At 43.9% G+C, this 17,750-nt stretch overlaps 2 protein-coding genes across 2 annotated transcripts in view; one reads left to right on the top strand and one right to left on the bottom strand.

Annotated features, from left to right (window-relative positions):
- POP1 (POP1 homolog, ribonuclease P/MRP subunit) overlaps window positions 1-5,022 on the bottom strand; it is a 41,471-nt gene extending 36,449 nt beyond the window's left edge. Inside the window, exons 1-2 of the mRNA XM_030553544.1 lie at window positions 4,843-5,022; window positions 1,573-1,719 (exon numbers count right to left, since the gene is read on the bottom strand). Coding sequence (XP_030409404.1) covers window positions 1,573-1,717 — 145 coding nt within the window. The 5' untranslated portion in view covers window positions 1,718-1,719; window positions 4,843-5,022. The remainder of the gene's footprint in view (window positions 1-1,572; window positions 1,720-4,842) is intronic.
- Window positions 5,023-5,110: 88 nt separating this feature from the next.
- RIDA (reactive intermediate imine deaminase A homolog) lies at window positions 5,111-15,543 on the top strand. The gene is made up of 6 exons (XM_030553545.1): window positions 5,111-5,280; window positions 9,639-9,744; window positions 10,546-10,600; window positions 11,607-11,675; window positions 14,057-14,112; window positions 14,555-15,543. The coding sequence occupies exons 1-6, from the start codon at window positions 5,216-5,218 to the stop codon at window positions 14,615-14,617; spliced, it is 414 nt and encodes a 137-aa protein (XP_030409405.1). The 5' UTR covers window positions 5,111-5,215; the 3' UTR covers window positions 14,618-15,543.
- The last annotated feature ends 2,207 nt before the right edge of the window (window positions 15,544-17,750 follow it).

Raw genomic sequence — 17,750 nt, 5'->3', positions numbered from 1 at the left:
CGCTGAACGGAGAAGTAAAAAGCCTTGCTCTGTTCAACAGAAAGCCTCCAGTAGAATAAGCAGCTATTTTTATAGGATAAAAGTGGAGTCCAGCCCATTCTTTGGCCTCAGTACCATATTAGATATGCCAGCATGGAACCTACTGCCCAGTCCCATTGACTAGAATAGGATTGTGCAGGGGTCTGCGGTGATGGCTCCCAATGCAAGATCCAGGCATCTGACTGGATGAACTGGTGTTTTGCATATATGGGGTTCTAGAAAGACAAACAAATAGTATTTTCCCCTTAATTTACATAGCACACAATCACGTGTTTAACTGGGTTTTCTCACATAAACTATGGAGATATATAAAGGTATCTTTCTAGGTTCTTTTGTCTACCTTAAATATATTGTTACACCTGTGTTTTTGTTAAAAGTACTTGTGTTTCACATATACAGTCTTATTATTTTTAAGAAAGGTATTAATTTTGTGCAACAAGTTAAAGCACGTTTTCGACACTGGAGATCCAAGCCAAGATTTTTCAGTAATGGGTGCCTGAAATTAGGATCCTAAGACACAAGTGCCTGATTTTTCAAGTGTACTGATCATACAATAGTATCCACTGAATGTTTCAATATGCCTTCAACAAGGCTTCAGGAGACTAATTTTAAAAAATCTTGGCTATGGTTATAAGCCATCTTAGGTCTCAACTGGCTAAGAGTTGAGTGCTTTCAGCATAACCCTCTGTGATCATTTACTTATGTCAAACATTCCTCTTACAATTAGCTGCCTCCGAAGAGGCCTAGCAATGAAGCAGCAAGAAATCAAGAATGAGGAACATTAAGATGACACCAACAACTTGAAACCTAGTCAGTTTCTAAAGAAAATTAGAAGTTGCTTCAGGTAATACTCCTGACCATAAGTCCCTCTATTACGTTTTGTGGTTTTACAATCACAGCTTTCTTTTTTTTGAAGAAGTGTTTCTCTCTTCTCTGTGAAAGGCCTATTCAAACAGGAACATGTTTTGTGTAGTTGGCTTTGTTACTTTCACAAAATGAAAAGAGAAAAAAAGTCATTTTTCATTCAGATCCAGAGTCTGTAAGCTTATGTGATCTCTTTAAGAAGCAGTGTGTTTAAAAAAAAAGAAATCATAACTCTCACTTTTTAAGTTGATGGTATCCTTTAAAGAAGTGCACGAAACCTTGCACAAAGCTGGCCCTAAAAACATAATGCTATCAGTCCATCTGTTTACAAATATTTAATGTACCTAATTAGGTGAAGAGAGAAAGTACACCTCTACCTCGATATAATGCTGTCCTTGAGAGCCAAAAAATCTGACCGCATTATAGGTGAAACCACATTATATCAAACTTGCTTTGATCCACTGGAGTGCGCAGCCCCACCCCCTCAGAGCACTGGTTTACCACATTATATCCGAATTTGTGTTATATCAAGTCGTGTTATATTGAGGTAGAGGTGTAGTACCACTGGTTCCAAAGCACTAAACACTGACCCACATACAAAAAGATGACAGCTGGGAAAAAAATTATTTGTATTCAATAAATGTTGAATGAACTTCACACATTTCACACCTGGTTTTGGAGTTTGAAATGATCTACTTCCTCCATTATGGTGCTGTATTCCACTATGACATGGTCCACAATCAGAAGATAAGGTGACACTGGCAGGCTGATTTCTCATTTTCTTGGCACGTTTCTTCTCTCTTGCATTAGACATAACTGGCAAAAAAAACAAACAAACAAACAACAAAAAATTCAAAAAGGAGACCATCAGCACCTGTAGTCGTCTACTTGGCATCACAAAGCAATATCCAAAGCCTTGTTTATGCACACAGATCGTACCATTCACCTTTACACCAGTACAGTTAAGTGGTACAACTTCCCCACATGTTGCTGCAGTTCTGTTGTTATAAAAGTGCTTTACACTGGAATAGCTAATCCTATAGGTCAGGGAAAAAACAACAGGCTACAGTGGTATAAATAGGTGAGCAGAATTCAATTTTTAAAAAATATTTCAATAGATAACATCCATGATAATTTTTAAGCATTTTTAAATTTTATCAAGTTAAGTTTTCAGTTCAACAAAATTATGGGGAGGGAGAGAGAGAAAATAACGTAATAACAGTAAATGATGAGATTCAAAGAGTTAAAGCTTTTTAGCCGTTAAAACACAAAACCACCACCATCACTCATCAAAATATTCTTAAATCAAATTAATACGTTCTCAATCATCTATAAATTTCAGTTATCAATGGAAATTTTTTTTTCTATTTGTGGGTGTATGGTAAAATCAACACTTACAGATAAATCTAAGCTTGGAAGGATTAGTTTTCTAACGCACCTTTACACAGAGAAACGCATCCACACTAGAAATTGAACCAATTTAATTATCAAACCCTAGCAGAATAGTTTTACTAGCACAAAATCAGTGCACACACAAGGCATTAAGGAAATAAATAAATTAAATGGAAAACTGCAAGTAAATTCTTTAAAACAATCCAGCCACTGCACAAAATATTTGACAGGTTTGATTGCATGCTATATAGAAACCATTTTATAATCTATGCCAGGGGTTGGCAACCTATGGCAAGCATGTCAAAGACAGCATGCGAGCTGATTTTTAATGTCAAGCTGCTGCCTGCCAGGGCCTCGCTCAGCCCACTGCCAAACCCCGGCAGCGGGCTGAGCCGGACCCCAGCAGGCAGCAGCATGCCATTAAAAATGCTGCCTGACCCAGCCCGCTCTTCTCCGCCCCTAGCCTACCGCTCTCTCTGGCAGGGGCAGAAGCAAGCTTGGTCCTGTCAGCAGCATGGCAGGCTCCGCCAGCAGCCAAGCTTCCTCCTCCCCCGCCTCTTCCCCCAGCATGCTGCATCAAGCCCTGCTTCCTCTCCCTCCCTGCGGCTGATGGCCCTTGCGAGGGAGGGGAGAAGAGCAGCCCCAGTGCCCTCGCTGCTCAGACGAGTAAGGAGGCGGGAGCAGGGCCTTGCGGAAGGAAAGCAGGAGCCGGGCGAATCCCTCCAGCCCCCTGCTGAGAGCCACTCAGGGCAGCGGGCTGGGATAACCCCCCCGGTCCCAGCCCACCACCCGCCAGCCTTCTGCCCTGACCCCTACACCCCCCCTTGCACCCCAGCCTGCTGCATTCACACCCCCCCCACAGCCGCATCCCTGATTCCAGCACCCTCCACACATACCCAGCCTCCTCACCCCCTCTGCCCTGACTCTTGCACACACACCCCCCACATCCCCACCCTGAACACCAAATGGGAGCTCCTGCACCCCCCCCCATTCCCACCTGCACCCCTCACACCAAATGGGAGCTGCCCAGGTAAGTGCTCCACACCCAAACCTCCTGCCTCAACCCTGATCCTCCTCCCTCATTCTAGCTCCTGGCCAGACCCTGCACCCCAACCCCCAGCCTTGTGCTCAGTGCACCCCTACCCTCAGCTCAGTGCAGAGAGAGAGAGAGAGAGAGGAAGAGAATGGGCCAGAACCAGGGAGAAAGTAGGTACTCGCTCTATGTGGGCAGGGCCAGGATCCCAGGCTGGCAGCAGGCTGAGCAGGGCCGGCGGCTCGGACACCAACTGGCAAGGGGCCGGCAGCCAGAACCCCAGACTGGCAGCGGGCTGAGCAGCTCGGCCCACTGCTGGTCTGGGGTGCCAGCCCTGCTCAGCCTTTCGCCAGTCTGGGGTTCTGGCTGCCAGCCCCGCTCAGCCCACTGCGTTCCCAGCTGCCATCCCTGCTCAGCCCGCTGCCAACTTGGGGTTCCAGTCGCAGGCCCCACACAGCCTGCTGCTGGCCTAGAGGAATAAAAGCCCAGGCCAGGAGTGTGCTGAGCAGGCCAGTGGCTTAACATCAGCATTTTAATTTAATTTTAAATGAAGCTTCTTAAACATTTTGAAAACCTTGTTTACTTTACCTACAACAGTAGTTTAGTTATATTATATATAGACAGAGGGAAACCTAAAAAACATTAAAATGCATTACCAGTACGCAAAACCTTTAATTTAAGTGAATAAATGAAGACTCGACACACTACTTCTGAAAGGTTGCCGACCCCTGATCTCTGACAAACCAATCCAAATCCCAAAATGAACTTCATCTGCTACTGAAATGGCTGAAGCAAGGCACGAGGCATTTAGTAGGTGCTTCCCATGGAGTGAACATAGTGAAATGGGTAAGGAGGAGGGGCACACAATGCAGGCGTCTGACCTTCGCTTCCTGACTCAGCATGTCGGATGCTACAACGCACAGTCCGCGGCCGGGATGACTGCTAGGGAGCCATCCCCTCAGGGGATAGCGCTGCAATGCAGGCACAGGACGCCCAGGGAGGGGCCACAGCACCAGCATACAGCCAGAATTGGGATAATCGGCACAGGGCCAGAGCAGTCAGGCACTGCCAGGGAGAGCCGGCCAGGGCACCAATAGGCGGGGGAAAGGGGCGGCGGCCAGGTACCCCCAGCCCAGGGAGAGCCGGGCAGGGCACCAGCACGCGGGGGGGAGGGGGGGGACAGCTACCCCCCGCCCAGGGAGAGCCGGGCAGGGCAACAGCCCGCGGGGGGGGGGGGGCAGGTACCCCCCGCCCAGGGAGAGCCGGGCAGGGCACCAGCCCGCGGGTAGGGGGGGCGGCCAGGTACCCCCCGCCCAGGGAGAGCCGGGCAAGGCACCAGCCCGCGGGTAGGGGGGGCGGCCAGGTACCCCCCGCCCAGGGAGAGCCGGGCAGGGCACCAGCCCGCGGGTAGGGGGGGGCGGCCAGGTACCCCCCGCCCAGGGAGAGCCGGGCAGGGCACCAGCACGCGGGGGGGGGGCGGGTGCGGACACAGCACTGAGGCCTCCTGGCGTTACCTGAACACGGACTGGTGCGGATGCCCCGAGTGGGAGCAGCTTGCTTCGGCCTCTGTCCCACCAGGCCGTGCCCCGTTACCGCTCTCCCGGCACTGCTCGGCTCCCCGGCCTCTCAGCCCACCGCAGCCATGCCTGACCCGCTGCCGCCTTGAAAACCGCGCACGCGCATAAGACGTCTTCAGGAAAGACTACATCCCCCAGTATTCTCCTTGGGAGGCGTGCCTGGCCCCTCCGGAGACGCATGCGCGGTTCGGTGCCTTGCCCACACGTGGGATTGGGGGTGGAACCCTTAGCCTTAGGTGAAAGAACGAGACTGTGCCTGCTGGTCCGCAGAGAGCGAAGTGCAGAGCCTCGCGAGTGACAAAGGGCAGCCATGGCCACCCTGGTAAAGAGACTAATCAGCACCCCAAGGGCACCGGCTGCATTGGGCCCCTACAGGTAACGTGCCAGCCTCATTCGCTCCTCTAGCGGGGCCGGTCTCTGCCTCGTAGAGCGATGGCCTTGATGCTGCAAAGAGAACCACCCAGATACCTCTGTGACTGCGGTGGGGTTCAAAGTCCGTGCTCCGTATGGCGCTCGTTTTTTGAGTGGGGCCTGCAGACTAGACAAGGCAGGACATACTTGGGAGGCTACGGGAACAACTTGGAGGAACTTTAAATGTAAGCTGGCAGCACGTGTGGGCATTGCAGAAGCGAGAGTAGGATGGACTTGAAGGAAAAGATGGTTGAGGCTTAGTGAACTGGGATAAAGTGAGAATTCCACACGTTGGGAGTTGTGGGGGACAGACACAGAGATGGGGAAATTACAGTGCATGTGTACTGCAGACCTCTTGCAATGAAGACGTGTCCATAATATTCATAATGTCTACATGCATCCAATGAAGTGGGTATTCACCCACGAAAGCTCCTGCTCTGATACGTGTTAGTCTATAAGGTGCCACAAAACTCTTTGCTGCATAATATTCTTGGAAATTTAAAAAAAATGAAAAATTATCACTGAACAGATGTTAATCGTGGCTGTGTAATGGTAGGTTTGTCATCCTGCATTATGAAATACTGTTTAAGTTTTCAATCTCTTTATTGCAGTGAATAGAAGCATTATTATTGGGCAACTCTATTTCAGTAAATCTTCTTTTGGTATTTACATAATGTTTTGCAGTTGGCTTTGAAGTCTTTAATTGTATGCTGTCCAAAATGACTGGGTGTTGTGCTAGCAGCCGTATGTTCAGTGGCAATCAAAATATGCTGAATTTGCTGAGAATGAAACATAGACTCATAGGTCAGAAGGGACCAATCTGATCATCTAGTCTGACCTCCTGCACAAGGCAGACCACAGAACCCCACCCATCCAATTTTATAACAACTCCTATCCCAGGACCGAGTTATTGAAATCCTCAAAATTGGTTTGAAGACCTCAAGCTGCAGAGAAACCACCAGCAAGCGACCCGTGCCCCACGCTGCAGGGGAAGGCAAAAAACCTTGCAGCAATACCAGAGAGCAGGTGTGCAGATTTTTAACCTCGCAACTGTAACCAACTTGTAGCTGATTTGTCAAGCATTGGCCAACTGGTGACTAAAAATGTGGATTTAATTGACTGTTTTAGATTTTTTCCATTCCTTACATTACTGTTGAAAATTAAAGGCACTTCTTTTTAAAGCTCCTAGGTCACCAACGTTAACAAACCCACACACTCTTATAATAAAGAAAAGTAATCTAGGAAGTTCCTAGAAGACTTCCGTGATCTATGTATTTTTGGAATGACATATTCTTAACCAGGGCCGGCTCCAGGCCACAGCGCGCCAAGCGTATGCTTGGGGTGGCATGCTGCAGGGGGCAGTCTGCCGGTTGCCGGGAGGGCAGCATGCGGCTCCGGTGGAGCTCCCGCAGGCATGCCTGCGGAGGGTCCGCTGGTCCCGCGGCTCCAGTGGAGCATCCGCAGGCACGCCTGTGGGAGGTCCACCAGAGCTGTGGGAGTGGCGGACCCTCCGCAGAGATGCCTGCAGGAGGTCCACCGGAGCCACGGGACCGGCGAGTGGCAGAGCGCCCCCCACGGCGTGCCGCCATGCTTGGGGCAGCGAAATTGCTAGAGCCGGCCCTGTTCTTAACAATTCCATGTTGAAGTCATGTGGCTTTAAGTAATCAAAACACTTGGTATGTCCAGTAAAAATTAAAAAAATCAGCTGTCTTAGTCTACTTTTTGTAAATCTTTGGCTTGGCGTTTTATTTGTATCACTAATATCTATGAGATTTTTTATAAGAATAGTTGTATTTTAGTAACTGCATATTTTATTATATCTTTTTATTTCTTACCTCATTTTGAATAGGAGGGAGGGAAAGAAATTCCAGTTCAGGCAATTACAATCCTCCAATCTAAATTCACCTTGATCAATCAGTCCTTCAGCCCTCATATAGATTGTGCTGTTCACAACATGTCTTCCATTATTCTCTTATCCTGGCCTTCCTTCTCCATGTGCGACCATGTCTTTTCACGATGAAATCTCCCCATCTCTTTGAAGGTGGGCCGTGATGCTAGTACCGTCGGCAACAGCTGCAGTCCATTGTTAGTGAGCCTTGCTATATGCCCGACCAATCACTTTTTACTGTACCTGCTTTCAACAACAATGGCCTGCACTCCACTCTGCTAGTTGATCACTTCATTGGGGACTCATTTGTGGACTGAAATCCCCAGAATTCTTCTTTCCATCGCCCTCTCTATGACAGACAGTTGCTGCTCCTCTATCTTCATCAGTGTCCATGTTTCGCTGCCATATAATATTGCTGGCAGTATTGTTGAGTTGAAGAGGTTGGTGCATGTTGTCTTGCTGACTTTTTTTTCCCCCCCCTTGGCGGACATTCGTGATAGAATTGATGTGTGCCAACCAGCTATCTTTCTTTGTGAGAGTTCACCTTTCTGATGGTGGCACATGTTAATTTCTTGGCCTAAATAGACGTATTGCTTAACTTCTTCTTTTGTTCTCCCTTGTCTGTTATTTGGGCTTTTGGCAAGGCATCAGACCGCATACATTTTGTTTTGGAGCGGTTCATTTTCAGCCTGACTTGGCTTCTTTTTGTGTTGCATTCTTGCAGTATTTTCTGTAGTTTGATAGTATTTTCAGCAATCAACATGATATCGTCAGTGAATCTGAGGTGTTTAACTAGTCTTTGTTGATGTTGATTCCACCCTTCCAATTCATCTGCCTCATTACCATTTTGAGGCAGGCTGTGAAGAGTTTCAGTGAAACAGGGTCTCCTTGTTTCACACCTTTTTTTAACTGGAATGCGAAGGGGATGTCAAACAGAGTTATATCTCTAGGGTAGTCAGAATTTGCTTCCTTTAGTAGTTTGATGTACACCTCTACCCCGATATAACGCTGTCCTCGGGAGCCAAAAAATCTTACTGCATTATAGGTGAAACTGCGTTATATCGAACTTGCTTTGATCCACTGGAGTGCGCAGCCCCCACGCCCCCCCCTCCCGCTAGAATGCTGCTTTACCGCATTATATCCGAATTTGTGTTATATCGGGGTAGAGGTATAGTTTGTTTCAATGCTCTGCTCTGCAAGAGCTTTTAACACTGTATTGATCTCTACGCTGTTGAACGCTTTTTCATAATCAACGAAGGCAATGCATAAAGGCAATTTGTATTCCCTTGAGCATTCCAATAGCTGGTTTATAGTGAAAATATGATCCATTCTGCTGAAATTCCTTTGAAAACTTACCTGCTCTCTCGGTTGCTGCTCGTCCAGACTCTGTGAGATTCGGTTTGTTATTATTTTGGTGAACAACTTGTAGACATGAGGAGCAGGCATATTGGACAACAGTTCTTTAGATCTTCACAATCACCCTTCTTGTACAGCAAAATGGTGTTGGACTTCTTCCAGTTAGACGGTACCTTCTCCATTTCCAAGTAATGGCTAAACCTCCGATCTAGGGTTTCCCAGAGGTCTTGGCCTCCAGCTCTTATCATTTCGGTTGTCAGTCTTTTTCCTGGGGATTTTCCTTCTTTCATTTGGTAAGCTGCATGTTGAACTTCGCAGACAAAGCATTCTTCATTTCCTGCCCTAATCTTTTGTGTACTGTGTCTGTGCACTATTAAACAGCTCTTGTGTTTCACTTCACTGGTGAAGTGAGCTTTATAATAATGCTTGTAGATCTCAAAACTTTTTACATGGGAAAGCATTATATCCATTTTACAAATGGAAAAACTGAGCCACAGAGACATGGAGTAATGTGTCCAAGGTCACAGTGCTGATAGTGGCAGAGAAGAAGATAGAATCCAAGTCTCCTGAGTCATAATTTAACACTATACCACTGGTCCAAGCTGCCAGTAATGTATCTCTTACCTGAATCTCGGTGGTGTTGAGACATAACAATGTTTGTAAAAGCACTTGGAGAGCATGGGATGGAAAGCACCACTTTAATTATTATGGGCAAGACTTGTGAAAGTGAGTAGGGGCGTTGTTGATAGTAGAAATATATCTTTTTAGAAGCTTGAAAGTGACATTCTTTTTGTTACCAGGTTAACTTTTCTGTTTTCAGTAAACACTGACTCTGCCTTTTCTACTACTAAAAATAACTAGCCCTATGATTCTTACACAGTACTTTACTTTCCAAAGTCTGTTGCCACGGTGCCACCTTCCCAGTGTGAGTTTTCTACCTCCATAAAATGTTATAAATTAATGGGCGGAAAGGTGAAATATTTCTTCAAGAGGTTTGCTCAAAATAGTTCTGAGTGGTTGAATGGAAATGAGATTTTTCTGGATGAACTGTAAATATATGTATGACTTACAATTGCAGTCAAGCAGTGCTGATAGACCGGACCATGTATATCGCAGGACAGCTAGGCATGGATCCTTGTACTAGTCAGCTTGTGCCTGGAGGGACAAAAGAAGAAACTAAACAGGTAAAAAGTTATCCAAAGTCTCCTAGCAGTAAACTTAATATTTGAGTGTCTTAATCTTTGGCCTTTGTTTAGGCCCTGGAGCTACTGTATTCACAGAGAACAGAGGCCCAAACATGGAGGCTGGAGTATTGGAGACCGTCCCTCACAGCATTCCAGGGAGCTGGGGGAGGACTAAAGTAGAAGAAAATGCCTCCTCTCCATCCTTGCCTTCCTCTACCCAAATAATGGGAGGGTGGGTAGGAAAATAGTGAGAAATCCTTATTTCAAGCTGGGTGGGGGAAATGGTGCTTTAAATTTAATGGGACAATTACTGATTGTTTGCAGTGTTGTCACCTGAGGAAGAGTGCTGTGACACGCAAAAGCTTGTCCCTTCTACCAGCAGAAGTTGGTCCATTAAAAGATATTACCTCACCTACCTTGTTACTCATTCATTAGATACTTATAACAAAGACTGAGCCTCCAAGCAGACCCCAGGAGGGGAGCTAAGTAAGAATTGTAGGGCCAGCTGGCCTACTTGTCTGGCCATTGCCTTCTGACCTTGCTGTTGTGCAGTGGGGAGTCCCTCATCTTATGTATGTGCCTTTTCCTGAGTTAAATCAGGAATGAAAATGGAAGCCCTGCTGGAAGTTCAGTCACTGTGGAAGATGATTCGTAACCTACTTTTCTTGTCTAACGAAAAGGTTGGCTACCATCTGAGGTTGTCTGGAGTAAACTTTGATAGCTACATCTTTGGTGCTGGTATGTAAAGAAGCTATAACTTTAACAATGTCAGTACCTCAAGGCTCTTTTTGTCTTCAACAGGCACTAAAAAATATAGGCGAAATCCTGAAGGCTGCAGGCTGTGACTACTCCAATGGTGAGTGCCTACATAACAATAGTAGAGATGTCCAAGTATTTTATTTAGAGAAGAAAATAAAGTGACTCTTTTAAGGGAATCTTTTGTTGAATACACAATTGGTGCTTATAGCTGTGAAAATATGATCCTAGACCTAAGGATTTTAAAATTGAAAAGACAACCCAGTACACCTGGGAAACCCAGGGAAAGATTTTTATTTGAGGGGTGTGTACACTAGGCTGTCCTTGCCCCAAATTTCTGAATAGTGATGCTACTGTTTTCAGCCCCATCTGTAGAGGGGGCTCCAGATGGCTGACACTTTAAGCATCCTGTCCTCTAACCCAACTCAGCAGGTCTACAGGAACTGGGGTGAGATTTAGAAAGGTATTTAGGTTCCTATTTCCCATTGGCTTCAAGCTGCTTAAACACCTTTGTGAATCCCACCCCTGGGGCTTATAATGCTGCTAACACTAGTGCTATAACTGTGGAGCTGAGAAAGCATTAGCAATGGGAAAGGTGTGGGGAGGGGGCTTAAAAGGGGGTTTAACAAAAAATCATAGTGTAGACAAGGCCTTGAAAAGGCAATGGCTTAGGATACAGTAACACATGTGCTCTTCATGGAAGAAATGAGCTTCGCAAAGGAATTTAAGGTTACGATTTTCAAAGCTGCTTTAGGAACACCCAGTTCCCATTTATTTCCCTTAGGTGGCAATGAAAGCTTGAAGTGAGTCTATAGGTGTGTGCCCCTTTGAAAATTCCTAACACTGCGCTTAATTAGGAAAAAGATCTTGTGAAAGCAGTAGTGCATGCAGCATTTCTAAAATGTCATGATCTAGTGTAATAAGTTGGTATGAGTGGATCTAACTTCATTTTTATTTGAACAATAGATGTCAGTGTTCAGAGTGGGTGAGGTTTATCACTTGAGGTAAAACGAAGTATATGAGCTGAATATTAAAGAAATGCACTGGGATTTTCATGCTGCATACAACCCAGCGCTCCATAATATCTGCATTTGTGTAACGTCTAGTTGTAAAGACTACTGTGCTGATGGCTGACATGAAGGACTTCAATGATATTAATGAAACCTACAAGCAGTGTAAGTGGATGTTTTTGTTTCCATTTTAGCAGTATCTTGTACAGTTTTATTGCTTACCAAGAGCAAAACTTAATGACAATCTATTTTGACATTCTGTAAGGTATGGGTTGAAACTGGATAGTCAAAACAAAAAGGAAAGTGACTTAGAAATAAGCATAGTTTATACGTAACTTTAGTAGGAATATTAGTCATTCCCAATGACTCAAGTGTTCAGATTATTCCTGCTAGCTAAATCTCTACCTTTCTCAGTTTAATGTGCTCTTAATAGTCCATATGTAAAAAGGATTATGGATAGGATTCAAATTCCATACCTACGTTACACAAATCATAGGGCCAAATGATGGTGTCAGTCATACTGCAGATCCACAAAATTTGGTGTATTAGAAGGGCAGCTTCAGCGTTTAAGTGACACTGCTATAATACTTCATCCTTCAATGAGGTAGATCTCCCAATGTACATGTCTCCCATGCTTTGTAGAGCCCCTCAGAGGGGTACGGCTCTATCAAAAGTGACTGAAAGTGGAACTATATACTTACATTCATATGACAGCCAAAACAGATGGATCAGAATGGAAACTTGCACTCTGGAACCTGCTCACATATGTAGTTGATAGGGTGTCTGGTCTTACAGTTCTCTCAGATAAACTGGTAATCCAGAAACAAAATTTAGCACTCACTAACATTGTGGGATTCTAACACTCTGTGCATAAATTGTTTTTTATAGACTCAACAAGATAAAAAAAAAACAGCCTTCACATAACACTTTAGACTTCAGCTAATTCTTCTTACAAGACCACTCTGAGATGGGCAAATACAATATTGTCTGTGATATAAACTTGTGAAGAGGGGCTCTCTCAGAACAGAGAGCTCAGTTCAATATGGCTGAATAATAAATATGAAAATTAATTTGGTATGTTCTTGGCTTTCTCTCTCTCTCTCTCTCAGCAACTTAGAAACCATCTGAGAGGAGGAGGTGGGGATTGTATGTCTTGTACCAAATGAGAACTAGCAGTGTTTGAGCATAGCTTAATGGTTTACCAGAGCCCAAAATGGTATGCCTCTTAAACACTGCAGAGCCTAGTGAAAATCAGGTCCTTTATATTGCTGGACTCGTACAGCCAAATATGTGCAGACTTTTTACAATTCTACATGCATGCCATTGTATTTTCCCTAATGTTATGCTGCTGTAGGCAGCCTTCACATTATTAATTTGTCGAGTTGTCTGGGGTTGTGCGTGTTTGTTTATCTGTTGCTATCTTGAAATAATCTGTTGAATTCTTCGGTGGGAGGCTGGTTGTTTAGTACAAGTATTACAGATAACACCATTCCTATTTGAGAACATAAAGGATAGTTGGTAAAATTTAGAGTACATTGAGGTAGGAGATTCTTAAGGGCCCAATTCTGCATTTTGAAACAGGAACATGGGACCCTGAGTACTTATCTATATAATCCAAATATGTGTTCACTCAATTTTTAAATCAGTAGCAGCTTCTGGCCTCAAGTAACTGTTTTTCTTTTATGCTAGGTGTGGTTTCTGAATCTGAAGTAGTCTCCCTTTTGTATGTCAAAATGCAATTCCGTGGGCATATGTACAATATGCAGAACAGTTAAATACCTAGTTGCTCATTACCATTCTCCCCTGTAGCTGTAATTCATTAACACATTTGGTGTTTGCTCTTTCATTGTGACTTATTAACCTGATTCAGTAACAAGACCTTGTTGTCAGGTGCTGATCATAGAATTAAAACTTACTAGTAAAAGCTGTCTACAACAGCTGAATTTGCACAGTGTTATACCAGATCTCTTACTCTGTTAGCTTGGTATCCGCAAAGTAGGAGCCTAATCATGGAGTTCAATTAAACTGCATGGAGTGCAGGTTAGGGCATACTGTATAAAGGTAGCTGAAAACTCCCTTTGCTCTCCATTGATCCTGGTACTGCTCTGTGCAGGGTGGGCTCGTATGTTAGGTGAGTTTGTGTGTAATGCAAGGTATCCTTGCCATGCTCCTCCTTTGTCTGGGGCCCCTTTTCCTTGCTCATCTGGATATGAGAGCCCCCACATCACCTATGTCTCTGGAAGATCACCCATATACTGTGGTGACCTTTCCTGGGGCAAGTAAGCTGGTGCTTAGGGCCATTCTATGCCAGTGGTATAAACAGTGGCATCGTATAAGAGAAGTTGATCTATATGTTTCTTCTTGATCATGAAAAAGTAAATTACTGAGATTGTATAGCAAGCCAAAAAATTGAGCAATTTTTGTCTCATAGCTGTTAAACTGTAAATGTTCTACTGTGTATATGTATCTCTATAGATAATTCTGAACTATGTCTTTTAGGGCAAAGTTTAAACCATTCGTTCATTTGTTTATCTTTTAAACTATAGTTTTCAGGAGTAACTTCCCAGCCAGAGCTGCCTACCAGGTTGCTGCTTTGCCAAAAGTGAGTGGCAATTGTTCTTCTATAAATATCTCTCTCTGTCTCTCAACTTCTTGCAGCTGGAGGATTTTCATTCATAGCTAACTCCTCTGAATAGTTTGTTTTAGTGAAGGATTTTTTTCTTATGTAGTTAAAATGTGTAATCTCTTTCACAGACACACACACATAGCTATTGTAACATTAAAGAGGAGGAAACATCTCTTCAGGGATAAGGGATTATTCTGTACAGAAGAATGATTAAAAGAAAGCTTTCAATTTTCATTAACATTGCTGAAGAAATTATTAATACAAAAAAATTAATCACGATTTGCAGAATAAACCTTTTTGCAACAGCAACATCGGTGGTTTTCCAAAGTGCTTTTTTTCTAAAGGGCACTATGCTCAATAAAATTTTTAAAATTGTAGGTCTCTAAATTCCTGTTCTGCTTCAATGTTTTCCCCACAGGATGCACGAGTTGAGATTGAAGCTGTAGCCATCCAAGGACCAATCCAAGAGGCATCAGCATGACTATAAATACAATACTCTAATACCCTACTAATTGTGTCTGAGGCTTGGGCCCTGTTCCTGCAATTGGCTGCCTGTGGGCTCACCCCCATGGAAATCATGGAAGCTCCATGGAGATGCACCTTGCACAGTCAATTGCAGGATCTTATGTTCTCTAAAATGCCAGTTGTGTAATGAATTTTGTGCAGGCAGATCCCTGTGCCTATGTGTTGCCCCATTATTAATGGGGCTCTGTACTGGTTTCAGGGTTTGTCTGTGTTCATTGCAGGACTGGGGCCTTAGTATGTAGCGGTGGCTGGGTATTGTTACCTTCCTAAATGGTTGTTTCAGGTAAGGTTATCCAATAATGAACAAACTCTCAAAATATATGGAGGTAGGGAATTACATTGGTGGTAACATGCAGAACTGACAGCATAGAAATCCTGCTAGCACTCTAGCTATAAATCATAGACCTGGGTTTTAATACATCACTTAATATTTCTATAATTGAGGTGGAGTTCATGCATTTCTAACTATAGAAAACCTGATTTGCTGCAGCACAGAGGTGAAAATATATATTTGGAGATTCACTGTATGAACTTCGAACACCTGAAGTGTTGATTTAGATCCTGGACCTATATATCTAGATCTGATTTATCTTAGAAGTGACTCTTTAGGGGAAAAAAAAAACCTAACACACACTACTTTGCAGAAGTATGAGTAACTCATGTAAATCAGTTGAAAATTAATTTTTTGTTTAAACTTTAGCACAGCTTCAAGTATCTGAAAGCTCACAAGTATAATTTTGAATTACCTTGTTTAATTAAAAATAATTAGTACATATTTTCCCCAAAGCTAGATCTAATGGGAATAAATCATAGTTGCATGTATTAAATATGATGGTCTCTGATTTTTTTTGGAATAAATTTGCTTTTTCATTTAAAAATAAATGCTTATCTTTCTTGGTATGACAATATGATATCCTGGGAGGTGTGCTGCCTGCCTCCAAGATGTTATGGAAAGGTTGCTAAAGCAGGTCTGTCCCTCTCACTACTACCCCATGCTGCTCATCCAGCTGGGCACTAATGATATTGCCAGGTCTCACTCCGGGCAGATCAGCAGCGACTTCAGGGCTCTGAGTGAGACCAGGGTGAAGAAGTCAGGAGCACAGGTTCTGTTCTCATCCATCTCCAGACTGAGGTTAAGGGTGCAGGCAGGGACATGTGCATCCTGGAGATGAATGCATGACTGCATACATGGTGTTGGTAGGAGGGCTTTTGCTTCATTGACCATGGAATGCTGTTTGAGAAGAAAGTCTGCTGGGAAGAGATGGAGTCTACCTGACCAGGCAGAGGAAGAACATCTTCGTGTACCAACTTGCCAACCTAGTGAGCGGGTATTAAACTAGGTTGAAAGGGGGCAGGTAACAGCCCACATGTAAGCATAAAAAAAGACTACCTTAACATCTCTACAGGTTGGGAGGGACATGGAAAATTATAATAGGGTCATAGGAGCAACAAGAGGGTAGTCTGTTGGGGGGGAGTCTACTTGACATCTAAGATGTCTCTACACAAATGCAAGGAGTATGGGGAATAAATAGGAAGAACTGTGTCAATTAGTACATAGTTAAATTTTATTAAAGCTAATGTTAAAAAAAATTATAATACACAGCTTAAGAAAAAAGTGTCTGTATATCTGAGTATAGGACTTAGATTATACACAATACAAAATTTGTTTTAAAAAGTCATAAGATTCATATAGTGCACAATCAACAATAACCCAAATTACGGTGAATTCATTTAACAATATAGTTTAGATATTAGAATTGGAATACTTGGGTGCATCACTCATGAAAAGTTATACGGAGAGTTGGCTGTACAAAGCAAATATAGGAAGGAGTGAAGATTGTCCCTCAGTAACTGAGCATTTAGCGTAGATTGTCCATTTGGAAAATACAATCCATGAGAAAAGTATTAGTTACTTAATTGGCAACAGAGAGAGAAATCTCATGATTGGACTATTGGTATGAAAGGGTAGAGCTTGTTCAAGGGGGGAAAAGGGAAGCCACTGACTCCACAGAGCTGGAGCACCCATGGAAAAAATTAATGGCCAGCTCTCCTCCCCCCAGCACCACCTATCCACCAACGGCCCTGTTGATCAACTATTCTCTCTCCCTCACACCACCTCCTGCCTGCCATCATCAGCTGTTCTGCAGCGTGCAGGAGGCACTGAGGGGAGAAGTGGGAACTTGGAAGAAGGAGTTGGGAGGGGACTTGGGGAAAGAGGTGCAGGCAGGGTGGAAGCTTGGAGGGAGGGTTGCAGGGGAGCAAGAGGCTGAGCACCCCCGGGCCTGTTGGAAGCTGATGCCTGTGTATTGAATTATACATTAGGAATATGTACATTTATTCTGAGATCCAGAAGGAGGTGAATGGCAAACCAGTTTAAAGTTGCTGGGTAAAGAAAAAAGTGGGGGGAAACGGGATTGGGAGGGATTGGTCATGGTAGGGTCTACTATAGACCATCAGCTCTGGAAGAGAATGAGGCATTTCTAAAACACAAATATCCAAAACACAAGACCTGCTACTAATGGGGGATTTTAACTATCCAGGTATCTGTTGCAAAAGCAATGTAGCAAAACAGCATTTCCTGTAAGTTCTTGGAATGTATTGGGGACAATTTTGTTTCAAAAAGTGGAGGAAGTAGCCAGGGGAGCAGCCATTTTGGACTTGATTCTGATCACTAGGCAAAATCAATTGTAACTCTGAAAGTAGAAAGTACTTCAGGTGAAAGTCACCATGAAATGATTTCATGATTTTAAGGAAAGGGAGAGAGAGCAGCAGAATAAGGACAATGGACTCCAAAAAAAGCCGACTATAACAAACTTAGAGAACAGGTAAGTAAGGGCTCAGGAAAAGAAAATCTAACAGCTTAAAGGAGTCCAGGCAAGCTGGCAGTTTCTCAAGGAGACATAGTTTGTAGCTGTGCCTTTAATAATCTCAATACAAATGAAAGGTAGGAAGAATAGTAAGAGGCCAGTATGGCTCTGGCAGGAGCTCTTTAATGACCTGAAAATCAGAATGAATCCCACAAGAAGTGAAAACAGACAACTTGCTAACAGCTTGAAAGAAGGCACAAGTATGTAAGGATGAAATCAGAA

The sequence above is a fragment of the Gopherus evgoodei genome, chromosome 2 (assembly GCF_007399415.2).
Source record: "Gopherus evgoodei ecotype Sinaloan lineage chromosome 2, rGopEvg1_v1.p, whole genome shotgun sequence".
NCBI lineage: Eukaryota > Metazoa > Chordata > Testudines > Testudinidae > Gopherus > Gopherus evgoodei.
Note: the sequence above shows the minus strand (reverse complement) of the source record. Positions and strands in the feature narration are given on the sequence as shown.